Source organism: Hemibagrus wyckioides, linkage group LG03 (genome assembly GCF_019097595.1).
Source record: "Hemibagrus wyckioides isolate EC202008001 linkage group LG03, SWU_Hwy_1.0, whole genome shotgun sequence".
Classification (NCBI taxonomy): domain Eukaryota; kingdom Metazoa; phylum Chordata; class Actinopteri; order Siluriformes; family Bagridae; genus Hemibagrus; species Hemibagrus wyckioides.
In genome coordinates, this window is record NC_080712.1 from 25,153,490 (window position 1) to 25,180,996 (window position 27,507).

Consider the following 27,507-nt stretch of genomic DNA (forward strand, 5'->3'; position numbering starts at 1 on the left):
TTTTGCACCCCACTAGCATACCCTGAGCAATTTTCTACTTTTAAAAAAAAAAAAACTAAAAAAAAAAAATCCTGCACATTATATTATTCTTTATTTTCCCATTCTCTTGGGGTTTTGTGATACAGTCCTCCTGACTGCTAATACAGCTAAAGAAGAATACTGCCAATTTCTTAGCATGAGTCCCCAAGACATCTTGGCTTGTGCTTGTAACCATTTTCTAACTGTTAGAAAACAGTCAGTAACACCCTCCCCCCACCCTCCCTTCATAGCAGTAATGACCAGAATAACTAGATGGAAAGACAGCATATTTTATGTACATTTACTATGATTTAATTACATGTAAAGAATTAAAAACAGTGAAAATTGTTAATAGTAGTTATAAAACAGAATACACAGATTAAAAAAAAAATTAAGTTTTTATATGTCTAGGTAACTTCAAATTTCAATGTGTACTAAAATTTAATAAGATTAAAATAAAGAAAGTAATGAATGGATTAAAAAACAGTATATCTTATGGGATTTTCTAAATGCAAACAAAAAGGAGCATACTGTAAGAAATATGCCTTCAGAGGACAAAAGAAAAAAGGCTACTTCCTATTGGCTTTGGCAGTGCCAATAACACAGTCATTCACCTGCAAACAATATGCAAAGGTCAAACAATGTAAAAATGGTCAACAAATGAATCAAAGGAATAATCATATTTCAACATAAGACAACGGAATATAACTACTGACCTTGCTGGCAAAGCGCAGCGAATTAAGGGATTCACCAAAACTCTCTTCTTCAGGTGAAATGTTTACAAACATCAAACTAGACATTAAAAGAAAAACAAGTCAGACCAGTAAACATGCTCACATTTCCTCACAGGCAAGAAAAAAAAAAAAAAAAAAAAAAAAAAAGGAGGTGGCCCCATCAGATCTCTCAGCCTCCCTTGCTCATTTTCACTCAGCACATTTTATTAATTTCATAGTTATTTCCATAGCCTGAGAATGCACTAAAGGTTTTAGACATGATTGTTATTGCCTAAATCACTGTACTATCAGCGCTAAAGAATAGGAATGACGCACAATGGGCCTAAATTATCAGTCTTAGACACCCTTTGCAAAAAATTCTACCAGATTTTCAAAAGGTTTTCTGAGTGCATACACAACACTTCTCTTATGCATTTTAATTTAATGGCCACAAACCTTTGTAATTTTGCACACAAGTTCAAACCATGGAATCTGCATGGACTACTTAAATTGTTGAGCTTTTGCAATCACATTATACACATTGTAGGATATGTATGATGAATTCATGAATACCATATTCACTTAAATGCTCCTATGAATTTCCAAATAGATCAACTGCTATCCAGAACGATTTCAGGCACAATATTGCATTATATATTTAAAACAAATTTAAAAAAAAAAGGGAAACATTACATTAAATGAAGCAGCATTATTGAAAATCACTTTATATCCCTCATCTTTAATATGTCCACATCAAGAATTCAACATCTAAATTCAATCTACAATGTTGTGAAACTGTATACATTTATTATTGCATCTTTAATGATTCTTGGTATCCAGCAACATCCATTAACTTTCACATTATCTTTACAGAGGAGCCTAAGAAAACAGTAAACTCCTCTATAAAATGATTACTCAGATCCATCAATGTTCTAACAATTTAAGTAGTATTTCTCAGGTTCCCATTTAGCATGGGTACAATTCTCAACTTACGTTTTGCTGTTACCACCGAGGCACCCCTGAAGTAGGTAGGTAAGCTTGGAGTTGCGATAGGGCACAAAGTTCTCCTAACAAGAACAGAACAATGGTAGGAAAAGGGAATCACACATGACAATTGAAAGATTTCCAAAATCTAACCAGCTCAAAAGCACACTGATCTCTATTTTTTTTTTTAAAAAGCACACCTTGTTGGCTAAAGCAGTGATAACAATTCCCAAATTGGTGAGAGAAGAGTTTATGGCAGTCATTTCCTTAAACCTTTCTCCTTGAGATTGGCTTTTCTGGATCCTTTCACTGCCAGCTAAATCCACCAAACAAAGGGAGGCTGGGGAGGAAAAAAGGCAAATGGTGTGTGAAGAACATGAGAGCCGACAGGAAAAAAAAGGGGGGGGGGTTGTTGCATCAACAGCAGAAACGAGTTGAAACATGTGAAGTTGGTCACCCTGCAGAAAGGCACATTTACAAGCACTACATGACTTTTGGTGTTTGGCCTAAGCTGTTCACTAAGGAGAAAAAGCAGTTTACTAGTATCTATGTCAATAGAGCAAAGGGTCAAACCACAGATGTTCACATATCCCATAACTAAAATGTAACTTTTAAAGCAATTGTGTGATTTTAAATACAATTTTGTATCACAGCTGACAGTGTTGTAATTTTATGTCATGAAAATAACCGAAAACTTTAAATACAGTCTTTAATTATACTTGTGCAGTTAACAGTCTTGATGTATGGCAAGAGGCACTAAACATAATTACACAGATTTACATATGGGACATATTCAAAAAGCATTCAATATGAAATAACCCCTCTCAATGTCAAAATATATTCACATAACGGATACAGGCCAGTCAGTTGCACAAAGGAGTATTCAACTTTAGTGGCAATGGCATGAGAAAAAGTTCCCCCATTTTTCATTAGAATATTTAGAACACTTACAATTGCACTTTGTGTCTCTTCCAATATTTTCTCCCTCAATGTCCAGACGGAAAATGGAATGGGAACGAGAGGAGTGATCATTCATGTTTGTTCGGGCAGTGGACCTGTTTTGGTTTGCCAAGTTGATCAACTTGTAAACCTTAAACAAAAAGTAAAAACATTTAATGTATAAACAGCCCAAGAAAAATACAAATGCTCATTTTTGTGATTAATGCATTATTTATAGTTGTAGATTGAATTAACAAATGTGGATGTGTCATCTATTGAAAAACATTTACATGACAGGGCCATTGAACATGCAGTTTTGACTTTCTAAAAACAAAACATGAAGTTACTTAGAAACAATTTATTTAACAAATGAGTCTTGGGCACTAGTACTTTATAGTCATGGCACAAAAATCTTCAGGTAAGAAAAGTTTACACTTTATAGGTTAACCCACAAATTCTGACAAAATCTGCATTGATTATGCAAGAATGGGCTACCACCAGTCAGGATGTGGCCCAGAAGTTGCCCGACAGCATGCCAGGGCAAATTGCAGAGGTCTTGAAAAAGGGTCAACACTGCAAACATTGACCCTTTGCATAAACCTAATTGTCAATAAAAGCCTTTGACAATTATGAAATGCTTGTAATTATACTTCAGTATACCATAGGAACATCTGACAATGATCTAAAAACACTGAAGCAACAGAATTTGTCAAAACTTTGGCCAAAGTTGTATATCACATTTAAAAATATTGCACAAAATACCTCTTCCTCAGTGGTGACCCTCTGGTAATTCAGATTGGTGACTGTGACCTCATTATTTGTGGTCTTTTTGATTTCATGCTCTGGCCTCTTGTTAGGTTTGCCCATATAAAGCAAGTCCCGCAGGGTTTCATTGTAAATTTCAACAAAGCTGGCTGTGAATGTGTACTGCAAATAAAGAAAGGCAATACAATTACCACCTCAGCTCCAATTGCACCTTAATAAGAAGGAATATTTATGGTATTATATAAATTTAGATTTTAATCCAGTCCATCTATGCACAAAAAATCTAGGTATAGATTGTTTTGGGTTTTTTTTTTTCCCACTTTTTCTATAAAAACATAGAAGGAACTGAAGAAATGATTTTGAATGAATGATTAGTTGCACAAAGTACATAAAGAGCATAATTCTGCCTGAGTAGTCAAACCATTACCTGCCAGCCCTGCTCATGAAGTGTGTGGGCAGACTTAAAAATCTGCTGGACAGCTCGCGGAATGACCCCCCGCATGTCATCCATGTCATCACCTTCCATTGTAAAGGTTTTGCCACTACCTGTCTGGCCATATGCAAAGCAGCAGACATTATAGCCATCCAGAGCTGACTGCACCAAGAGGGAGATCTCCTCAAACACCTCACTCTGGGTGCTGTGTGGCCCAAACACACGATCGAAGTTGAAGATGTAATTTTTCTGAGTTTCTGCAGCACGTCCCACATGTGACTGAGTAGGAGAGTAACACACACACGTTTTCCTAGATCACAGGTTCCAAATCTTATTCATTAAGTGTACAAGTCCTGCACATTTGTTTTCCCTGCTCAACACACCCATTTTAAATAATCAGCCAATTCATGCTCTAGTAAATCTACTTCATCTCAAAAAGCACTGATTAATTGCCCACCTATCCTGAACATAAGTTTCGAACCTGTTCCCTACATTAAACGTTAAGTTGACTTTTACACAGAATCTGACATTGAATCTTGTCAGACCTCTTAAAGTAATACAAGTTCTCAAGAGAGACCTGCACAATGCAGAAAGAAAGCAAAAATCGAGGTAAAGTACAGTTTTGTACAAGTACAAGTCGTGTTTAGTATCAAATCCCCCAAACTGTTATTGTACAATAAAATAAAACTGAATTTTTAAAAAACCCAACCAAGTCATATGCTAATGACAGGAGGAGCGCATAAAGTCATGTGAAACTTGAAAGGTGTGAAAATGGTCAGATTCAGCAAAAAAGAGGCATGCAGCTGCTCATATTGGACACAACTATACACACGTATGCTCTAGGAGGCATATTTTGCGTTTGGCTTGTAATGAGCTGTACACGTTTAAGGCAAAATTATATCCACTAACTGCTAATCAATGCATGCTCTGCTGTAAATTGCTTGAGCTCAAATGCAATAAATAGTTTAAAATAGTAGCTTGCTGCAGAAACTAGCTTTCTTTATTTATTGATTTAATGTTTTCATGTTTGTGCTTTCTTGGGAAATGTCCGACATGTGTTTGTTTGGCTACATGTTTTTTTAGTGTCATGTGACCTAAATATTTATAATGGTGGTTGGGCAGGATATTCAAATAAATGAGCTGTTTAAGGTGTATGCATTTGTTATTGTTTTATATTGAAATTACACATCTAAAAAAAAAAAAAAAAAAAAAAAAAAAAAAAAAAAAAACACGACTTGTCCGGACACTAACTAAAAAAATTGATGAAAGTATAATTTATTTCAATACATTACTTCTATAATTAATATAATTCTTTATATTGTATTAAGAAACATTTCCAGTCAAAAATAAGTTTGTATTTTAGACATGCAAGAGAATTTTACAAGTCTCAACACATATTTGCCACAATTTGTGCTTACCTCTTCTATTTTTGCAAGTGTTATAGCTTTGTTGTCATTAGCAGGCAGTTGAATGTGTGGTATGGTTGCCTCCTTGTTGTGAAGGCAAGGACGTATCCTGCAGAAAACCCTGATGTTACCCTGAAAATGAGTGGAGGTTGACATTGGTTCTTTAAAAAACAGCTGCACATTCTTAATATAATCCAGAGGATTACTAATACTAATCTACCCAAATCAGAAACAGTGGATTAGCAATGTTTGAGCAGCATAAACAAAGAATTGGCCTAGCCAATCCAATACTTTGGATTAACTACATGTACAAATTCAAGATTAATTAACTGCTAAGCCATCAACACTGTTATAGAATATTTTAGAACTGTACTACTTATCCAATACTAAGCCACTGAGCTCACTTTCAACTCCTGAATTGTGTTATGGAGTTTCCTGCGTTCCATTTCTCCACAGTGGAGCTCATCCTTCTGCCTGGCCACCACTTCCTGTAAGCTTTTTATCATATCCTGACACATTCTGAGATTATCCTGACAATGGGCCAATGCAGACGTCTGAACAGAAAGCTGGTTCTTGAATAGAAAAATTATGGTTAAAAACATTAACTTTCATTAACTGCAAAGCTAAACATTCTTCTGAAATCTAATGAATTTGTTTTATACAATAGAACAATGACATGCCTGTATATTGCAGATTTCAGTAGTCATGTCCTCTCTCAACTTGAGCAAAATCCCATTTTCATCCATTTGCGTCTTTAGATCTTTCTGCAAGACATCTTTTTCTTTGGTAGTTCTCTCCAGCTCTTCTTTCACAGATAGCAGATTAGCTATCTTATCTTCAAGAGCCCTACAAATAAAAATGAATGAAGCAAAACCTCATGACATACAAAAGCATGGTATTTCAAGTCAAATTGGTTTGTAGTATACCCAAGATGCTGTTTTAATTGCTTGTTCTCCTCTTGGGTCTGTGTCTTGTTCTTTCGCATTTCTGCATTTGATGCTTTAAGGTCTTCATTTTCTTGGTTAAAAGACTTCAAACGGCTCTGGTAATTGTGAACTTTGTTCTCCAGGTCAGTGACTTTTCCCTTCAAGTCCCATCCTGGTCTCTTGGATGCTCCTATACGTTTACAAGTTGCATGGAAGCACTCAGTCCACAAAAGTAAGAAATGCTGGCATTTATGCATCTCAGGAATATTTCAATCTTCAATACCAAGTTGACATTATAGCCAAGAAAACTAGTTTATCTTCCTACCTTTAGCAACTGGTGCATGTGCAAATGGCTTTTTAACATCACCTAAAAATAAAATTAACTGGTCATTTTACTTTCATAGTAACATGCATCATACAAATTCTGTATTCTAAACTCAGATTTTTACACACACGTACATATGTATGTATATACAGCTCTGGGGGGGAGGGAGAAAAAAGAAAAGAAAAAAAACGACCACTGCCCAATCTCCAGATTTGAACCCTATCAAAAACCTCTGGACGCATGCAAATCGGGGTTATTCCACCAAATACTGGTTTTGTTATTGAGCCAAAGCATTAACACAATTTGCTTACAAATTATTTGCATTTTGTTTTATTTGAGTTATTAAAGCTCTGCATGATCTTGGGTTATTTTGATGTTATTTCCTTTAAATATACACTCTAAACAACAATATAGTTTGAATTTAGGAGAAATATTGTCAGCAGTTCACAATAAATGAAACAAAACTGTTCATCTCACCAATACATGCACCTGTAAGAAAAAAAAAACATAAGAAACTGATTTTGCAGTGGTCTCTTATTTTCCAGAGCTGTATATGCAGTGTGAAAGCTCCCAATCCACCTTGCAATGTGAACACAGCAGTGACTGAATGCTACCCTAGATCACATCTCAAAGTTTTTATAAACAATTATACTTACTTCTTGAGGGAGCTGCCGCCACAGTTGCTGCTCTGGATAGAGGAAGCAGTTTATCTAAGAAACAAAGATAGTAAGAAAAAGTATATTCTACATCTGAAAATGCAATTCAGGTAGTACTGTTAACTAGCTTACTGTTGGCTTTGGCTGGCCTGGGACATTTTGGAGGGACCACACTGGTAGAAGGTTTGAGCCTCTGAAGGCCAATATCAACTTTTCGTATCTTTTTCTAGGTATAAAATAAGAGGTTTGAAGAGAGATAAATAAACAGGGCAGTTTACATAAAATGAGATGATAAAACATGCTGGTTCTAGGTTTAAAATCACCGGTGCAGGCTGTTGATGCTCTCCATCAGTTGTGCTGGAGAGAGGTCTCTTCGACATGACTGGTAACCGAGATGTATTCTGGCATATGAACAACTTCAGTTATTCAAAAATTCAATAGTTTGACACTTTAATTAGCATACTTGCTGATTAAGGACAGATTAAAACTCATCAAAATACATCTAAAATAGAATGTTTTCCTGCTTGTAACCAGCCACTTTACTGAACACTTGCACATTCATACAAATAATCCAATAAGACAATCTTGTGGCAGAAAGGTGATGCATAAAATCATGGGGATACAGATTCATTTTCACATCATACAGCATAGTTCAGGTACAGGCAGGGTGGGGAGGAAATAATCTCAGGGATACAAAAACATGGAGGATAAATTTTGCAAATTAAATAGTTAGCAAGACTACCAGAACTGACACTCACTTCTTTGCTCATGCTGTCTGATTGTTCCTAAAATAAACAAAGAACAGTTAAAATCCGCGAAGCAAAACAGAACAAAGTGAATATCTAGTTAGTGACAAAACATTCTAGCTTAAACGTTGACATCAGAACAGATCAGCTGTTTATTAAAACACTGTGATCCTAATAAACGCTTGCAAGCAGTTAATGTTAGTGAAGGCAGCAACGCCAGTTGATCCGTGCATATTAGCCAGCTATAAATCAAGTGACTACTTCAGAGAAATTTATTATTTATTATTTTGGGCGGCATCGCCTTCATAATTTCAAGAAATCCTTTATAAGCATTTACGTTAATGTTAAATACATGTTTCCATTTTCCTCACACTGCTGATAAAATCTTATAATACATGAATTATGTCAGAAAATAGCACACTTACCATCGACACACGAACACGCAGCAAAACACCAAACTGTACTGTAAGTACTTTCAAATCTGTTTGAATTTAAATCTTTGCCGCCGTTCAGGATTAGTTCCCATTGGTCAAATCCTAACCAATAAACGTGAGAAAGAGGGTGGTCCTGCCTACGTGGGCGGGGAATAAGTAGAACGCGTTTCCGCGGATGAGTGACATCTAGCTGTAGTCCTTCATGCTAACCCTTTGGCTGCGCGAAATAGATCATTCGAAGGAAAAAAGTAAATGGATAGGGTAAGTAACTGGGCCATTCTTCAGAGCATCATTAATAAAGGTGGATGCATCAGGAAGATCAGTTGACTCAAAGCAGACAGCTCAAATACTCTAACAAGTAAAAATAAGTGCCTGTCTTTTACTGTTAGCCAAGCCACCCAAAGTGTGGTGAGAAGCGACCATCCAGGAACCTAAAACCATCAAGGCCAACATAAGTAAAGGGTGGATCAGTAGCAAGTAGATTTTTAGGAAGATCTGTCAACAACTCTTCCTCTGTGTTTTTGACAGAAGACGCCTTTATGAACCTCAACATGGGTGTGTTTTTTTCACTCCAGTGATCCAGAACCCTGCATTTCTAATAGCACCTTCCGTAAATATGCGGCTTTGGTGTTTAACCCGTTTGTGAAAGTGTTTCGTGATCAGAAGGGCTATGTGACTTTTCCTAAGAATGATAATGGGATGCCTTTGTCTATGATCTATAGGAGCGTGCTTGAGTCTTAAAACTAACACATTATCTTTGTCACATCTTCTCACCCACCCTCAGAATCTCATCTTGGTCAATAAGTGGTTCTCAGTGTTCTCAGTCCACTCATTTTCAACTCAGCTTACCTCTGTGAATGCCTAAGATACTGTACAGGTCCTTGCTGACTCAACTTAGAGTCTGAATGTAGATATTGCAGACAATGTACACCCTTTCATGGAAATGGTTTTCCCTGATGGCTGTGGCCTCTTTCAGCAGGATAATGTGCCATGCCACAAAGCAAAAATGTTTCAGAAATAGTTTGATGAGCACAACAACGAGTTTGAGGTATTGACTTGGCCTCCAAATTCCCCAGATCTCAATCCAATCGAGCATCTGTGGGATGTGCTGGACAACTAAGTCCGATCCATTGAGGCATCTTGGTGCCAGATACCACAGCACACCTTCAGTGATCTAGTGGAGTCCATGCCTTGACAGGTCAGGGCTGTTTTGGCAGCAAAAGGGGGACCAACACAATATTAGGTGGTCATAATGGTGTGCCTGATCGGTGTATATACATATATGCAGTACATATATTTATGGAAATACTATAGCAGCAATTGAGTGGATGTACAAAAACAGCATGTAAACAGTTAGAATATGGGTGGTGCTATAGAGATGGATGTGTAGTGAATTGAGTTAAGTGAGTGTGTGTGTGTGTTTCTGTTTCTCTGTGTGAGTTCAGTACAGTTCAGTTCTAGGTGTTGAGTAGCCTGATGGATTGAGGAAAGAAACTGTTACACAGACTTGTTGTGAGGGCCTGAATGCTTCAGTACCTCTGCAATGGCACTCCTAATGATCCACCCTTCTGCCATCCGGAAAGAGTTACTGAAGTATTCGTACCCGCACAACCAGACTGTTGAACAGTTTCTTCCCTCAGGCAATCAGGTATCTCAACAGAGAACTGAGCTGAGCTGGACACACACACACACACGTACAACGAAGATCTGATCTCAAAGGAGAACTGAACTGTGCTGGACACGGACACACACACATACATAACACACGCACAAAAAAGAACTGGACTGTGCTGGACATAGTCAGACACACACACGCACTAAATGTCCTGTTTGCATGCACATGCCACTTTACATTTCACTTTACATTTTACAAAGCCAACAGCATTCACACACTCTTCACCCTCCTGCCATCTGGAAAGAGGTACTGAAGCATTCAGGCCCTCACAACCAGACTGTGTAACAGTTTCTTTCCTCAAGCCATCAGGCTTCTCAACACCTAGAACTGAACTGAACTCGCACACGGACACACACTCACTCAACTGTGTGGACTGACCTGATCCGAACTCAAGACTCAACACATACATGTCTATATCTCCACCCATATTATGACTGTTTACATGCTGTTTTTGCACATTATTCAATTGCTGCTGTTGCTGTTTTTCACATTTCAAATGGCAACCAACTGCTGCTGTACAGAAATGTATATGTTTACAGAACATGTATACAGAAATGTGTATGTACAAGAGAACCCTCTTGTTTACAGTTCTCCTATTTTTCTACCAGAATGTGTATTGTTCGGCGCTATGTATTGTGTATTTTGTGTATCTGTTCTCTTCTGTTTGTTTTGTAATATCTGTTTGCACCAGGTTGCACATGTTGCACTTTATGTAGCAAGGACAACTTCTTTCTGTCCTTAGCTCTGTGTTATTTTGTAGTTTTATGTTGTATGTTGTTTTATGTAGCACCAGAGTCCTGGAGAAACAATATCTCATTTCACTATATACTGCATCATCTATATATGGTTGAAATGAGAATAAAAGCTTCTTGACTCTTGACTTGATTAGATCATCACTTGATTATGGCAGAATAATTTACGGCAGCAACCTCAGTGCTTACTAAGATAGGGATGATTTGCAGATAGAAATAGGGGTTATGCCATTAGACATACCTGAATTGCAGTTTAATTATTATACTGGTACAATGGACAAGAATTAAAAGTAACTTTACAAATCATCCACTTTTTTTTATAGGAATTGATACTGTATAATCAAACACAGATGAATTACGGGTCAGATTACGGGTCTACACACCCAGAAACTGAATTTACAGCTTCTGCTATATATATTCGGATGATTCTCATGAAATCTTGGTTTTAAAAATTTCAAACATGAAAATTTTAAAAATGCTTAAATTAACTTTTTTTCCCAGACATTAGCAACAAAGTCTGGAGTATTTGTGAACATTAATTTAAAAACTTTTACTTACCATTTAACACCTTTTTGAACATAATTTCCAAAATAAGTCCTAAAAAATTTCATTACCGCAACAGTGTGAAAACATCAACACTGTCAGAAAAGCAAATATATTTTCACAGTTTTAAAAATGGATTATTAATAGTCATGCACAGTTACTTGAAGTTCTGAAATAATATTTATTTTTAATTTAACAGTTTTTTACATTTTGACTGATTTCTCTCATTACCGTAACACTGTCCACAATTTACAACAATTTTTTTTTTAATATTTTGAAGAAACCTGACATTTTTTCAAATTGACATGACAAACCTGAAAGAACATAATTTTAAGATTCTGCACATGCATTTAAAATCAAAGTACTATATTTCTATTAATTAAATTAACATCTAATAAACATCTGTTTCTGTAATGATGTATAAGTTTCGGTAATGATAAGTATACTAGTCTGAGATTTATACTGAGACTTGTATACTAGTCTGAGATAATGCAGAAAAAAACAGATAATATTTGCACAATCATGCATTCAAGTTCAAAACAGTTTTATTGTGTAGTGCTTCAAAAATACAAAAGCCAAAAATAAAACAAAGTTAAGAAAAACATTAAAACAGGAATAAACAGGACATTTCAACGTGTCCCTAAAAAAACATGAACCATTTTACAATGGCACTAAAAAATAACTGACCACTGTCTTTTTTTTTTCTTTTCCTGTTGCTTCTTAGTCAGCTCTTCAGTTTTCTTTATTTTAGTTTGTTTTTGTTTTTGATTCCTGGAAGCAGAAAGAAAGCATTACATTAAATTAATCTCATAACATGGGGGGAAAAAAAACATTTTATGTATACATCATCATATAGTATAGACTTGATGCTTACTGTGTGTGTGTGTGTGTGTGTGTGTGTGTTCTATACTGGGCCTGAAGTTGTGGGGTGGGGTAGAGCTTAATTTTAGTCTTTGAAATGAATTGAAAAGTAAAGTAAACAAGAAAATAAAAAAAACAAAGAAATTACAAACAGAAGAACAAATAACTGTTTATTTATTATGTAATTAAATTACTAAATTATAACAAAATTATTAACAATTTAAACTACTGAAGTTTGTTTTTTATTAAAATTAATGACAGAGTGCAGCATATTTATTACGCTGCTGTCACTTTAAGAATCACACAACCTACATGCTAGTGGCTAAAGGGTTGTGTGTGTGCGCGCGTATACATCTCCAAACCTAACCTCTCTCTCTCCCTCTTCTGTACTCCTCCAGCAGTTCTGGGTTTCTGTATAATTTTTCCCTGAACTTTGTCACCCTGTCCTTTGCTAAAGCTTTTTTTCTCACTAGCTGATTGTCTACAATGAAACAAATCATAAAGCAAAATATCAACATTTAGGAAATTTGAAATTAATATTAAATTCATAAGAGATATTTAAAAGTTATACACAATATGCTTAAATTGTCATTCCCGTTATATAAGTTCTCTTTACCACAACTGGCCTTAAATGGTTGCGGTATATGAGAATGGTGTTGCAAAGGATGAGGTGCCTCAGGATGTTTTGCTAACAATAGAGAAGCCATGATGACTTTTTTCTCAATGCATATAATTAGACCTTAATAAAATACATTTTCATAAAAAAATTGTAACTAAAAATTTTCGAAATGTAGAAAAGTTTTGGTAATGATAATCATGTTAACATTCTGACAATAGAATATTTAACATTTAGATTTAACATTTAACATTTAGGAAAGATATAAAAAGATGATCTTATCTGGTCACCATCTTGAAGTAACTGTCCCATGTGCTCCATCACTCATAATCAAACTTTATTTACATTCTGTATGTGTGTTTAAACAGTCCTCAAAAAATGTGAAGATTGATTTATTTTTCTCTCCTCCACCTAAACCGATTGGAGGGGGTTGGTGTTGATGCTCCGGCTTTTCTTTGGGCACCCTGGTGCCCTGGGTTATTGCTCTGGGTGGAACAGGAGGGGTTTCAGTATTGGCCTCTACTGCATTTCTTGACTGTTTTTCCCAAATAAACGAACTCCCTCCTTAGGGTTGGGGAGCTGTTTAGGAGGGGAACAAGTGATGGGCCAGCTCTCACCTGTAGGGGTTGAGAGTGACTCAGAAAAAGAGAATGTTGATTAGGCTCAACCGAGGAAATAAAAAAAATTGCAAAATGTGCTAAACAGTTCCTATACAATCTCCTTTAAATCTCTTGAAGCAACAAAGTAATGTGGCAGGCAGTTTGTTTTTCGTTCCCTTTTTCTCTCGCTGTCAACGCCTCACTTTGCAGAGCAGTAGGTGGCGGAATATGCTGGTTTGCCATGCGCTATAAAACATCGAAGAAGAAGACGAAACCCTACCACTTACTGGCGTTGAGTCAGTGTCCGTGTTTACTTGGGAGCAGCAGTTATGTGAATATTCAGACCGTCTAATAGAAATATTTGCTTCTGTTTTTTATATTTATGAATCACGTGCGAAGATGAAACAGCAACGACAGCGTCTGAGTGAAGGTTTCTGTGAGTAATCAAGTTTTTGCTAGCCAGTGAAGTGACCCTGTGACTGAATTGTCGTAGTCAGACATTTACTTATCTAATTTTATTTAGGCTGAGTCTATGACTTGAATATAAACGTTATTTTTTTACGTTATCTTTGAAACATTTTCTAGCATATCTTGTTTATAAGGACATTTGCGCATACACGCGACGTATCGTATCATTTCGTTAGATATGAGGCTATCGATTCTATTCTTCTTTCTATCGAACAACATATTCAACACTATATTGTAACTTACGCGGTCAGGCATAGAATAACGCAAATTTCCATGCGGTGTAAAAACATTTAAACTTAAGCCGCCTCTGAAAAATAAATTCTTGAGCCTGATTCAGTAGAGGCTACGGGGGTGAATAAATAACTATAAATACATTTCCTGAGCATTCTCTTCCCGAGTGTTGTGCCGAAATCGGTGACTAGAGGCCGTTGTGTTAGTGCGAGAGTCCATCTAACACGCTCGTGTGCGTGACAGGCGCCCTGACAATCTGTAAATTACGGCTGAGAAACTGGCACTTTTTTCTTATTTCTTTTGTATTATTCAGATTATTTTCTTTTTAAGTGAAATACAATTATTTTTAATTATTTGCTATACTTGTTCTTTGTTTTAGTTTTCAATCACTTAATCTGGTCTGATCTTACTGTCTTCCCAATATTGGTCTATAAAAGAAACAGGAGGTTTACAAATTCTGACATTTGTATTTTAAAATATGTTCATTTTAATGGTGAGAGAAAGCCAGTATTCGCAGTTCTTTTTCTATTGTCTCTACTGTTCCTGAAGAAAGTGCCTGCTGGTGCTCCTCAAATTTACCAGTGTGATGGTTACAATCTGAAATCCATTAAAACATTTGTCATGGTGTGCCCATGTGTGATAGAGCTTTTCTTTGTTACCATACACCAGTTCTTTGACAAGAGACAAATTGTGATGGCTTGATAACCTGGTTATTGACCCAAAACTTCAGGTCTTTTAGAGTGTTTCTTGTATGCAGCAGTTAGTACCTACCAAAATAGTCCAAGGAAGGACAACTGGTGACAGGGTCTGCAGTTCACTGTCTGTTCTGGCATGTTTCTGTCATAGCCAGCATTCATGTTTTCAGACGTTTTACAGAAACTTGATGTTGATTTAGCCTCCAAATTCCCCAGTTCTCAATGTGACAATGGACAGTATGACAGTAGTGTACTCAAACAGTTTTTTGGGCCAAATCATTTGGCATGTTCACATCAGGTAAATTTTTAGGATACAGCATTTATGTACTACATGACCTAAATACAAAGTCCAAGATTAATTAGAACAATTGGCCAATAAGAGATGCTACAGCCAAAAAAAAGCATTTATGTTTACCTTTCAATATATGAAGATGGAATTGCTATGCTTTTTCATAGTGTAAGGTTATTCGTGAATCTGTTGGGGAAAAGACAAAAAAAAAATGTACTAGAACAATATGATAAGTTGGCACCTATATGAACTTTTAGGTAATATCTGCCCTTCTTTTTTCCTACAGACATCCCATTTAACCTTTAGACTCCCTATCAGTATGTATGTCCACATACAATGGTTGCCAAAGAATACATGGTTTGCCGTAGAGTTTTCAGTCAGGTAGATCTATTTTTTCAGGCTATAAGAGCAATGAAGCTAAATTTGTTGTACTGCATAATAATGTTTAATACAAGGTTCTGAAGATGTCTACAGAAGTTGGGGCATGGTCAAACTTAGGTGGTGAAATTTGTGTCCAAACAGCTGGGGAGGGTCGTCCTGATGTCCTGTACATCTTGGTATGATATAGACTATGAGGCAAGCCTAACTTACTCAAACAGTTTTAGTTTATAGTTCATTAATTCACTATATAACCTGAAAGTTATACAGCACAACGTTCTGAGTTCCTATAGAAAGTTTGGGGCATGGTCATACACGGGATGCTGGGCTAATTAAAAAAAATGTTTCACAGGAACCTCAAGTTTGTATAAACATACCTCTGCCAATCTGTATGTGGACTTTTGATTACTTAAATGGCCATTATCAGTTAGTCGGGTTCAGAAGACACTTAACAGGGTTAACATAGACTACTGTCATAAAGTTGGGATGCTCTAATGACATACTACTAAGCCATGCAAATTGGCCAAAATGTTTTTGCAAAGTAGTTCTAGATTTTTTTAGCTGGTGTTCACAAATTATTTAGCAGGATATTATCCCCAGTAATGATTACCAACATGTTAAGACTCAACAATCTGGCCTCCATAAGCCAATGATTGAACTAGGGCTGCAGCTATCGAATATTCTACCAATTATTCTATGATTTTCTTTATTAAAGAGGAATACTAAATATGCAAGAGAAAATAAGACAGGTCTCTTAAAATGAACAACCAAGTTGTTTCCTATTTAGAAAAATAAAAATAAAATCTAAACCCATTTAGTGCATTTAATTGACATTCAAAATGCAAATACAAATATATAAATAAAAAAAACTTAAAGTTTTTAAAACTTACTTCAAAAGAAGGTAAACTTAAAACAAGATGATAATAATAATAATAATAATAATAATAATAATAATAATAATACCACCCAAACATTGCATTTATATTGTGCAACTTAATTTTGATGTTTCAGTCTAACTACAGCTCAAGCATGACATAAGCCTTTACTGCGTTCCTGGAAGACTTTGTGGCTTTTGTAAGAGACAAAAATTAGTGCACAGGAAGGTAACTTGGAACAAGAACAAGAGTCCATACACACACAATTTTTTTAACACATTTTTCTGTAACATGAAATTGGAGCTATTTGGTGAATAAACCCTCTGAAATGTCTCTCTACATACTTGTGTGTGTGACAGAGATTAGGCTATCAAAAATGAATGACGCTTAGGCTTTCACAAAACTTAGCTAAATTAGGGACATCATAACTAGCCACCATACTGATTTACAGTCTTAAATATTCACTACATGTAGCCATAATCCACATACATTTAGCACACATACATTTACAACTAGCAATCATATTGATTTAAGTGTGAACGTTCATATCGTGTGAAGCTGGTGTCGACTCCATGAACTTAAAGCAGGGACTGTGTGTGAATGAGATATTAACACGGTGAAGTTAGTTTGATATTCGGACGTTAGACAGACAAGGAAGTGGTATTTAAGGGACCGTCGACAAATTTCTGTACAAATGAAATGTGGTACTTGTTACTTAACTGGCTACGTGCCCCAGTTATTTTAATTTCTTCTTAAATATACATATGCCATGCTGCATTGCATGCTGCTTTTGTTAATTCATTAATAATAATTTAATTAATAGATAGTATTAATAATGTCATGTGAATTAATTTGTATTTGTTTATTTATTTATTTATTTTTAAATTTAAAAAAAATCACACTTCCTTTAATACCTTCTAAGTTATGTGACCCTGTGACCCAAAACTAGTACCAAAATAATCTACTTGGAAACCCACTTCCACTGTCTTCACTGATTTTTATTTGTCGACAGTCCCTAAAATACTGCTTCCAAATATCTGATGTCCGAATATCAAACTAACTTCACCGCAATTGAGATACATTGAATTGAAGTATGGAACTTGTACTGTTGTGGTACACCAGTTCAGTCTTACGGTAATCACACTGTACAGAGTTTTCTGTCTGTTTTTAGTTTGAAATGATCCCAAACTTTGAAAACTTTCTGCCAGCTTCGAGGCAACGAATTTGCCTAAGTGATTTTTTTTGTATTCGAATTACTCGAGTTACTCGAGGAATCGTTTCAGCATTAGATTGAACTGTGCTGCGTTGTTCTACCTGATCTGGATTCTAATTAGTCAGGTATTTAAAAATATAGCCACTTTCAACTAATTGGCCTTTGGCAGAAATTTTAGCTGATTTAATATTGAGTTTGTGCATCTATGGATTTTATGGATGGAATTCAACGAAAATATATCAAATTAACAAAGTGGGCCCTTTTGCTATTTTGTACTTAGAGAGAGCTTATGGCTCTTGCAATGTTTTTGTAGAGACTTCAATGCAGGCATCATTTACCATGCTGTGGGCTTCTGCAAAAAGGTAGTGAGCACCTTCTTCTCATTACGCCATTAGTCCTGATCATGTCCTGCATTCTGACAGGCAGGACACTGATGTAATGTAGATTATCAACAAATCCCTGAGGTCAAGTTTACAGATGCCCTGTCTGGTGAGCAGTATATCAGCAGTTGTTTTTAGCCAGAACCTAAATGAAAAATACAGTGACCCACAAACCTGGGCCCTGGCATTTGCTGTAAAGTCATGGATTAAGATGAGTTATACCACTGAAGTGTCCTGCATCAGTAAACCAATCTATACAATCCAGATACATACATTTATGGTTTACGGCATTATCTAGGGTGACGCACTTATCTCATTTAGGCAGCCAAACAGTTGAGGGTTGAGGGCTTTGCTCAATGTACTGACCAGATTCACAGTGGGTGGTTCGGTTGTCATCGCTACCGTTGGGTGAAGTCTTCCAGTTTTCAGGTGCAAACCTTTAGATTTTCAGATTAAAGAATATATTATTTATCATATTACTATATAATACAATACTGTGTTACTTAGAATATTACTTAGATTATTTTACTGATGTAGGACACAAACAACAGTTATTTGTCCCCAAAATATTAATTAAATTTTATTCTAGAAGGCTAATCATGATCCCATAATTTGGCATTTATGTAAAGACAAGACAATAACCATATCATGGACTTTTTCTGTTGTCTGGGCATTCATGTCAAAAATGTCAAATGGTTGAAACTACCAGTGACCACAAGACAAATACAGGCAAATTTAATTTCCAAAGGTTAAACTGTTGTGCATCAGTTGCTTGACAAGGTCCATAATAAAATTCTTTTTAAGGGAATCTCAATTAATGGAAGTATGGCACAATGGTGCTTTCGGTGACCTTGAGAGGAGAAATCCAATCTCTTAAGTTTACACTGTCCTAATATTAACTATTAGCTATTTACTGAACTCTATTCATGAATAATAATAATAAGTAGAAGAAGAAAACATTTGCTACTTGAGCTAATAATATAATAATAATTTAGCAAGTTAGCATGTTTGGTACATTGGTACATCTCTGAGGATGATGTCATCCTCTATTACTTTGCATTATTAATAATAATAATAATATTATTATTCATGAAAGTCCTATTTCATGAGAAGTTTGATGCAAAGTTTAAAGTCGGGCATTCTTTTGGGTTCAGGGTTATTTTAAACATTTCTCATTTTGAAATATAGTGTTTGTGCATTATCTTTCAGTAATTTATTATTTCTCTACAGGATGGATGGTATGAATCATCTGCAGGGCAGCCTGAATTCTTTATACATCCCCACACTTCACCCCACCATGTCTGATGAGAGGTCAGAGGTCAAGCAAGAGGGGGAGGCGGAGGGGGATATGACATCACTGCTTGCCCGCCAGAGGCCGCATGATTCTTACTGCCTTGTTTATGGCATATTTTTCATTCTGGGCATTGGCTCGCTGCTACCATGGAACTTCTTCATCACAGCCAAGCACTACTGGCTTTACAAACTAAACAACAGGTCCAGCCTGGCCAGCCACCAAGAGCTCCACACTGATCTCAGCGTGAGTGTGTGTGTGTGTGGTTTCTGCTAAAATGACAAGCTGTCTGTGTTTAATTACTTTTTTGTTTAACTTAAATACAGAGAAAGGGTATTAAGGAGATGATGGCTTATTGCAACTTCAACATTGGTAATAACTGGAACTAACATGGAAAACCTCTACATAAAAATCTGACATTAAGCTTAAACTTGTAGTAATGTATGATGCGTCATTTTTAAATTAAATATATTAGTTGTCGCATTGATCTTGTTAAGGGTAGCTTGCTGTTATGGGACAAGAATTCTGGGTTTGAATCACAACCTCCATACCTGGGGTGTTTTCATTATATATATTATATGTCATTATATCGATGAGAAGTTTTATTGATGATAGGCATATCATCAATAAAACTGCCTGGCCAAAAAAAAGAAACCACTTGGATTTTACTAAACAAATAGGTAAGAGCCTTCCATTAAAGAAGATCTTGCTGAGAAATTAATGCAACTAAAGAAATAAATGTTGTGATATTGCATAAGCTTAACAAAATTATGCCATGGTGAATGTGTGCCATAATTAAAGCAAAAGGAAGTCCAGTGAAATATTAGTGTGGCTTTTTTTGGCCAGGCATTGTATTAATGTCCTCATTCTATTTTGTTTTGCATAAAGTGGGAGTTGTACAAAAGACTGTAAACATGATATGAGACTAATCACAAGCAGAGATAAACTCCTGTTGCTGTAAAACATAATAATATGATAACATTTTTGAGGGGACATTTATTTAACATTTAAGGAATGAGTCTCAGTTGTTGGTCACATTGTATAAAATTTCCTAGCACAGGAAATTCTACAAATTTAAATCTATTAAAATAATCCTAAATGTGGTTGTCCAATCATGGAGGTGTTTCTTAAAACGATTTAAGAAATGTCTTAAAAATCATCAAAGATCATGGATAAACAGTCCTTCTATGAACGGATACAGTTCCCTCTAAAATTTTAGGGACAACAATATTAATTCTGTTGTCTTTGCTACAAACTGAGGACATTTTGTTTTGATATCAAGAGAGATGTTTTTCCCAATTTTGTTTTTCAATTTATTTGTATAGTGCTTTTAACAGTGGACATTGTTGCAAAGCAGCTTTACAGATATAAAAATTAAGAATAAAAAAGTTAAATGTAAATTTATATTTATCCCTAATGAGTAAGCCAGGGGCAATGGCAAGGGAAAACTCCCTGTAACGATAAGAGGAAGAAACCTTGAGAGGAACCAGACTCAAAAGGGAACCCGTCCTTCTCTCTGACACTGGAAAGGGCAATTATGAATAATGTACTTTCTACAGCTATATGTTATGTGGAATTGCGTAACCAGGAGCTTTGAGCAACTTATAAATCTGAGCATCACTGTAATTTCTGAATTTACAGTTTTAAATTCCTTCCTGCTGAAGCAATCAAATGTTTAAGGATTGAGACCCAAGCTCAAAACCAACTGCAGCAACAGTAGTTCAAAGCCACCACCATGGTCTCCAAGTGGTATAATCCACAGCAGTCCTATGTGTCTCCAGGTTGACCACATGGGATGATACTCAGCAGCAGTGAGCAGCTTCCAAGTGATGAGACTCCAACCAGAAGTAGGGCATCAGGATGGATCAGGCAGGTCTGATATGAGACAATAGACCAGAATTTCAGCTTATATTTCATAATATTTTATACTGAACTATTTGTCAAGTGATAAAAACTGACAGATCTTTTAGAATGGCCTGTTAGACTGATTGTTTACAACAGTTAATAACTCAAGTTTTTAGCTGCTCTAGTTTGAGCCCAGGATTTTACTCATGTTGACTTAAAAATTATAAACTAACATGAAGGCCAGAGAGCTGTCCATGGTAGAAAGGCAAGCCATTTTAAATCTGATAAAAGTGGGAGAATTGATCAGAGCCAAGTACAACAATTTGGAATGTCCTGAAAAAGAATAAACCCATGGGTGTACTAAAAACCAGATACTGAATAGGTCAGCCATGAAAAAACAGCAATTAATGAGGAACATCGTGAGAGAGAAACAAGGTCTGTAATATTACCAACAACCTTTCCCGGGCAGGGGTGAAAGTATCACCATCCACTGTTCAAAGAAGACTTCAAAAGCAGAAGTCTAGAAGCTATACTAGAAGGCCAGTTTGGAATTCACAAAGCAATACAGAGATGAGCCACAAAAGTTCAAGAACCAACTTCTACTAAAGTGATAGAAAGACCCAACTGTGGAAAAAGAAAGCATCTACTCTTTATCCAAAATTTACAAGCTCACTGGTGGAGGAAGAGTCATGTATTGGGCTTGCCTAACTGTTTCTGGGATGGGATCTCTAATCTTTATTGATGATGGTAGCAGCAGAATGAATTCAGAAGTCTATAGAAACATTAGTATTGTTTATTAAGTGTTATTTACTGTTATGTTTTAATACTTTTGGTCATTTGAGTAGTCTGCCATCAAATGTGCCATATTCCCGGTTGTTTAACATATCAGGAAATGAAAGCTGAAATTGTAATCTCATTTTTGTCTCAAACCCAAATGTCTTCAGTGTATAGCAAAAACAAAGAATTGGCCTTGGCAATCCAATACTTTCAGATGGTGCTGTAAATGTTGCAATTGGACTTGAATTCTATTGTACAAATCCAGTTGTACCACTGAATTTTCAAGAGGCCACTATTTTGGTAGCATTTATGGTCTTAAATGCTTATCTATTATTTCTGACACACTTTCACTTCCACTTTCATTCACGTGAACAGTATGAACAACACAAAAAAGTGGTGTGAGTGATTTAAGCAAGCGTTATGCTGTCCCGTGTCAATCATGTGCACAAGTAGTTACCTATTCAGTGACACTAAATCTTTATTGAGTATGGCTTTATTGCTATAACTTGGTAATAGGATGATATTTACTAATTAAATTAAATCAAAGCTGCTGTTCATTGCAGATTATACTACAGATTTTGTTTATCTTGACAAATGAAATAAGAGTAATATAATGTCAGTTTGTCCTTCTATGTTTTTAAAATAGCTTCATTATTGTACTTTATTGGCTGCCTTGTTTTAATATAAAGTTAAGCAGTGAAAACTGCATTGCATGATTATTGTTTGTTTTAACCTTTACATTACAATCTGTTGATGCTATGTTTATTTTATTTAATATTCATATACTTTTTAACATATTGGCTCCATCACTCTGTTCTCTGCAGGATTACTTTGAGAGCTACCTTGCCATTGCATCCACTGTTCCTTCAGTGTTGTGCCTAGTCCTAAACTACCTCCTTGTGAACAGGTAGTCCATTCATTTAGTCCCTGCCCAGCTTACAGTTATAGGTTGTATATCAAGAAAATTGCATATCTTATCTGTTCTGCTTCATATATTGCTTTATATGTTGTTTGATCCTCTTTTTGGGGACGTTTGCACAAACATTTAGAACCCATCTATTTTGCTATAACACCTTTATAACATCATATAACATATAACATCTTTCACTCAGACCATCACTGGGCCATTCTGACACTATCAAAGAAATGTTGAAAGAGCCAGCTCTCTGTTATTCATTACATACATTTAGACCTACCAATTTAAACAAACTCAGAAATCACTTTTGCCTCTGTTCACTTGCATTCTCCTGTAAGTCATAAAAGGAAAGATGTAAAAAAAAAAAAATGGTATGGTCCCTGTACTTACTGAATAATTCATTTTAAATTTTAGACTAGACTAATGAAAAAAATTACCAAGCAATTGAGAAGTGTAAAAATGTCCATGAAATAGAATTCAGAAAAAAAGACTCTTCCCAACCCAAAGTCAACACATTTGGCTGAAGAGTATAGGGCTTAACACAGACATGCATTTTTATTCCCTTTGGCTGACTATCTACCTGGGTGTGTGTGTGACCAGGCTGTCCTCTGATGTTCGGATCCTTTTGTCTCTGGCTGTGATCCTGCTTGTGTTCATGGTCACTACAGTGCTGGTGAAGATGGATGTGTCAGGCTGTAGAGAGAAGTTCCTGACTGGTACTCTGGCCAGTGTTGCGCTTGTCAGTGGAGCCTCCAACATTTTCAGTGGCAGCATGTTCGGCATCAGCGCACATTTCCCTATGAGGATATCACAAGCTCTCATATCAGGTATCTCTTCTGATTTGTCCACATGTGTGTGAGTGCTGCACTGTGATGGACTGGGGTCTCATGCAGGTTGTGTCCAGAAAAGAGAAGTTCACTTCCAGAAAAAAATCTACGAATAATTTACTCACCCCCTTGCCATCCAAGATGTTCATGTCTTTCTTCAATTGTAAAGAAATTGTGTTTTTTGAGAAAAACAGCTTCAAGAGGCTCTAAACAATCCCAGCCGAGGAAGAAGGGTCTTATCTAGCCAAACCATCAGCCATTTTGTTAGAAAAATAAAAAATGTATACTTTTTAACCACAAAATTTTGTTTAGCACTAGCTCTGGGATGCGTGTCCAAGAGCCCTTTGAAGCTGCATCTAAACTGCATTTTGGAAGTTCATACTCGCAGGCACCATTGAAGTCCACTATATGGAGAAAAATCATGAAATGTTTTCCTCAAAAAACATAATTTCTTTACGACTGAAGAAAGAAAGACATGAACATCTTGGATGGCAAGGGGGTGAGTAAATTATTTGTAGATTTTTGTTCTGGAAGTGAATTTCTCCTTTATTTTAAATGTTACTGCAGTAACCTCCGGATCCCCTGCAACCCTGACAATGATGAAATGTTTACTAAAAATGAATGATGAACGAGTGAATGAACTACATTTTGTCAGGTTGCATTATGCTAACTAGCTCATTTTAATCATAGGAACAACAAACAAATACAACTAATACAATAATAAACAAATTGTTACAAGGACATTTTCATCAGTCATAGATGAATGGATAAACTCTGTGTGGGTGTGTGAGCATGATTTTATCTCTTGGTGTGAACCAATGGTTCTCACATAAAAAGAATATGATGGATTTAACCTTCTGCCAAAATTAATTAGCTACAGTAATAATTGTCAGTGGAAGGTCCTCACAAGTATAGTAAGACCTGCATGTTTGTGTGCATGTATGAGTGCAGGTCAAGCGATGGGTGGCACTTTGAGTGCAGTAGCATCTATAGTGGATCTGGCTGCAACAAGTGATGTGACGAACAGTGCATTGGCTTACTTCCTTACTGCTGACATTTTCATTATCTTCTGCGTAATCATGTACCTGCTGCTGCCCAAACTGGCCTACTCCAGGTGTGTAAACCTCAATTACAAAGTTACAGAAGGCATAACTTTGTGTTGCTCTCTTTTCAGAAGAAAACGTACAAACTAAAACATTATAGAATTAAGTACATGCCTTTCATTTTCATGTAGCCTGTCAAATGTAAAGTAAAAAAAAAAGTTAAAGACCATACCACCACTGTATTGTCTTGGTTTGTACTTCACACTCTTCAGTTCTGGTGAATTCTAAATTATGATTAGTATGAGGAAGGGAGGGAGGGGAGAGAAGACAGAGAAAGAGAGTCTGCTAAAGTGAGAGTGGAATAAGGAAGCTTGGCTTTAGTACCACGCTTAGTTTCAACCATGTGTCATCAGCAAAAACACTTAGTTTCATGACGTTCATGTGGCTTTTGCAATCAAACAAGTCATAGAAGTTTTTACTTTTAAGTCGCAAGCAAAATATCTGGAATCTTGGTATTAGAATATATAGGTCATTAGACAAATTTCATCAATAAGCAACAGTTAAATGCATAGTGGCCATCTAGAGACAGAGAATGCAATATGTGTTTAGTTAAAATTTGCTGAAATAAAGTTTGAAACTTTCTTCAAATGATTGAAACATGCAGATCAGAAGCTCTTCATTTTCAAGTACACACTTTGGAATATGCTTTCACCTAAACGCAGCAATCAAACTCTGGTGACCTTGGCACAGTTCCAGAAAAACTCTAGAGAGGTTTGGTTGTGTGACTGAAGTGTAAACTTCCAGCTATAATTAAAGTTTAACAAAATATATGTTAACTGTTTAGGAATTAGACATTTTTACATAGTTCCTCTATTTTCACAGACTCATTAAATTACATTATATTCTTTAAACGAAAGGAATGCACTTATGGGCTCTGCAACGGCAAAAAACCTGGATGACCATGGAAAAAAACTAAAGAGGGTGATTGCAGAATTGTTCCCTTGTGGAAGAAAAGCCAACACAACAAGTCAAGAACACTCAATGAGATGGGCATATAATTGTCAAAGCCTTCAAGAATTTAAATACAGTTTACCTCAAGGTGCAAACTACTGGTAACACTCAAGAACAGTATGGGCAGACGTTTCTAGAAAAAAAAAAAAGAGGCCTGCCTAGTTCTGTAACAATGTTCTTTAGACAGATGAAATGAAGAATATCTTGCTACAGAATGATGCAACTGGGTCACTGATATTTATTGATGATGTGACTTCTGATAGAAGTAGCAGGATGAATTTTGAAGTGTATAGAGCTATACATTCTGCTCAGATTCATTCAAATGCTGCAAAACTTTTTTTTTTTTTTACCAAATTAAATGTTATGTCTCTTCTGTGTATCTGCTGCAGGTATTATCTGGGGGCTTCCTGCACTGGCACTGCCATTGCCACCACATCTGAAAGCTCTCTGTCCACTCCTGAATCCACCAACAATCCGACCGTCATTTCTGTGCCTCCTCTCAAACCCATCATGGGAAAGATGTGGACACTGAGTATATATGTCTTTTGGGTCTTCTTCATCTCCATCACCATCTTCCCAGCCATCTCTTCAGGCATCCAGTCGGTGGATAAAGACTCAGACAGCCCCTGGAGCGGCACCTATTTTGTGCCACTCACTAGCTTCCTCCTGTATAACGTGGCAGACTTCAGTGGTAGGCAAATGACAATTTGGCTTCAGGTTCCTGGCCCAACCAGCCCTGTGTTGCCTATCCTTGTGGTTTGCAGGACTGCATTAGTGCCACTTTTCATGTTCTGTAACTACCAGCCTCGGCATCACCTGCACCAGATATTTTTTGCCCATGACATCTTCCCTGTGATATTTATATGCCTGCTAGGGCTCTCTAATGGATATCTGGGTACTCTGACCATGATATATGGGCCTAAGGTGGTCCCACGTGACCTGGCAGAACCAGCTGGTGTGATCATGTCATTTTTCCTGGCAGCGGGGCTAGCAGCAGGCTCTGCTTTCTCTGTTTTGCTTGTCTACATTTTCTGATTGGTATAATCTTGAAAATGGTCTTGTTTACATTTAGCTCCACTAAACTGTTCTAACTGCAATCTTAAACTTTTTTAAAAAACCACAAATGAAAGCTGATTAATCCATTTCATTAATGAAATATATGGAATATGGTCTTTCTACTGCAGGTTAAATACTTTGTAATAACAGTTAAATTCAGTCTTTTTAGTTTAAGGCCAGGTTTATACTTGATGCAGCTGTAGATGCAGCTTCACAAATTTTATAGCTTCACACGGTTCCCAAAGTTTCTTGTATCAAAACTCAATTCTAGATTCATGTGTGGTTTGGGAAATTAGGTTGTTTTTTGTGCCAAGTGTTCTTTTCTCTTTTTTTTTTGAAAGAAGCAGCAGAGGTTGGTATCTGGTATGTTGTATTTGGCTGATGAGGATGAAAGGAATGAGAACCTATTTTTATACATATTGTTAATTCTTCCTATTAATTAATTAATTGGCCAAATGTGAAAGGTCTGTGGGTTTGGTGTGAACTATGTTTACTAAACTGGATCTATCATATTAGTATTAGTGACCAGAGTCAGGAGGAGGACAGGAGTTTAAATCATGTACAATTTTATTTTACAATTCTTTTTACAAAATTACAATATTTTGCTAAACATTTTTTATAAAGTTTTTATGAAGACCTAACATAATGAAAATGTCACAGATTGATAAACATGTAATTGAAAATGCTTGTGAGTTTTGGACTTGACAGAAGATCATGCATCTTTAGAATATGCCCAAATATAATAAAGAATATATTTATTATATTTTATATTAAAGGTATATAACCAATACCTTTAAGACTTCAGAAACATAGTGTTGGGT

General features: G+C 36.1%; 2 protein-coding genes across 3 annotated transcripts; one reads left to right on the forward strand and one right to left on the reverse strand.

Annotated features, from left to right (window-relative positions):
- Positions 1–357: 357 nt before the first annotated feature.
- On the reverse strand, positions 358–8,449 carry kifc1 (kinesin family member C1). Its single transcript, XM_058382302.1, has 17 exons — positions 8,337–8,449; positions 7,924–7,950; positions 7,489–7,566; positions 7,298–7,391; positions 7,166–7,219; positions 6,510–6,551; positions 6,185–6,374; positions 5,939–6,104; positions 5,663–5,830; positions 5,271–5,390; positions 3,847–4,131; positions 3,417–3,581; positions 2,667–2,805; positions 1,916–2,055; positions 1,725–1,798; positions 735–810; positions 358–632 (listed from the first exon to the last, which is right to left on the reverse strand). The coding sequence occupies exons 1-17, from the start codon at positions 8,337–8,339 to the stop codon at positions 588–590; spliced, it is 1,866 nt and encodes a 621-aa protein (XP_058238285.1). The 5' UTR covers positions 8,340–8,449; the 3' UTR covers positions 358–587.
- Positions 8,450–8,487: 38 nt separating this feature from the next.
- On the forward strand, positions 8,488–27,461 carry slc29a3 (solute carrier family 29 member 3). 2 transcript variants are annotated; one of them, XM_058382309.1, is made up of 6 exons: positions 8,488–8,606; positions 19,151–19,457; positions 22,658–22,740; positions 23,350–23,576; positions 24,528–24,690; positions 26,020–27,461. In XM_058382309.1, exons 1-6 carry the CDS (start codon positions 8,548–8,550, stop codon positions 26,663–26,665), a joined length of 1,485 nt encoding a protein of 494 aa, XP_058238292.1. In that variant the 5' UTR covers positions 8,488–8,547; the 3' UTR covers positions 26,666–27,461. The 2 variants fall into 2 exon arrangements, with proteins under 2 accessions (XP_058238292.1, XP_058238300.1); XM_058382317.1 differs by lacking the exon at positions 8,488–8,606 and adding an exon at positions 13,633–13,827 and having other exon boundaries at positions 26,020–27,451.
- Positions 27,462–27,507: the final 46 nt, after the last annotated feature.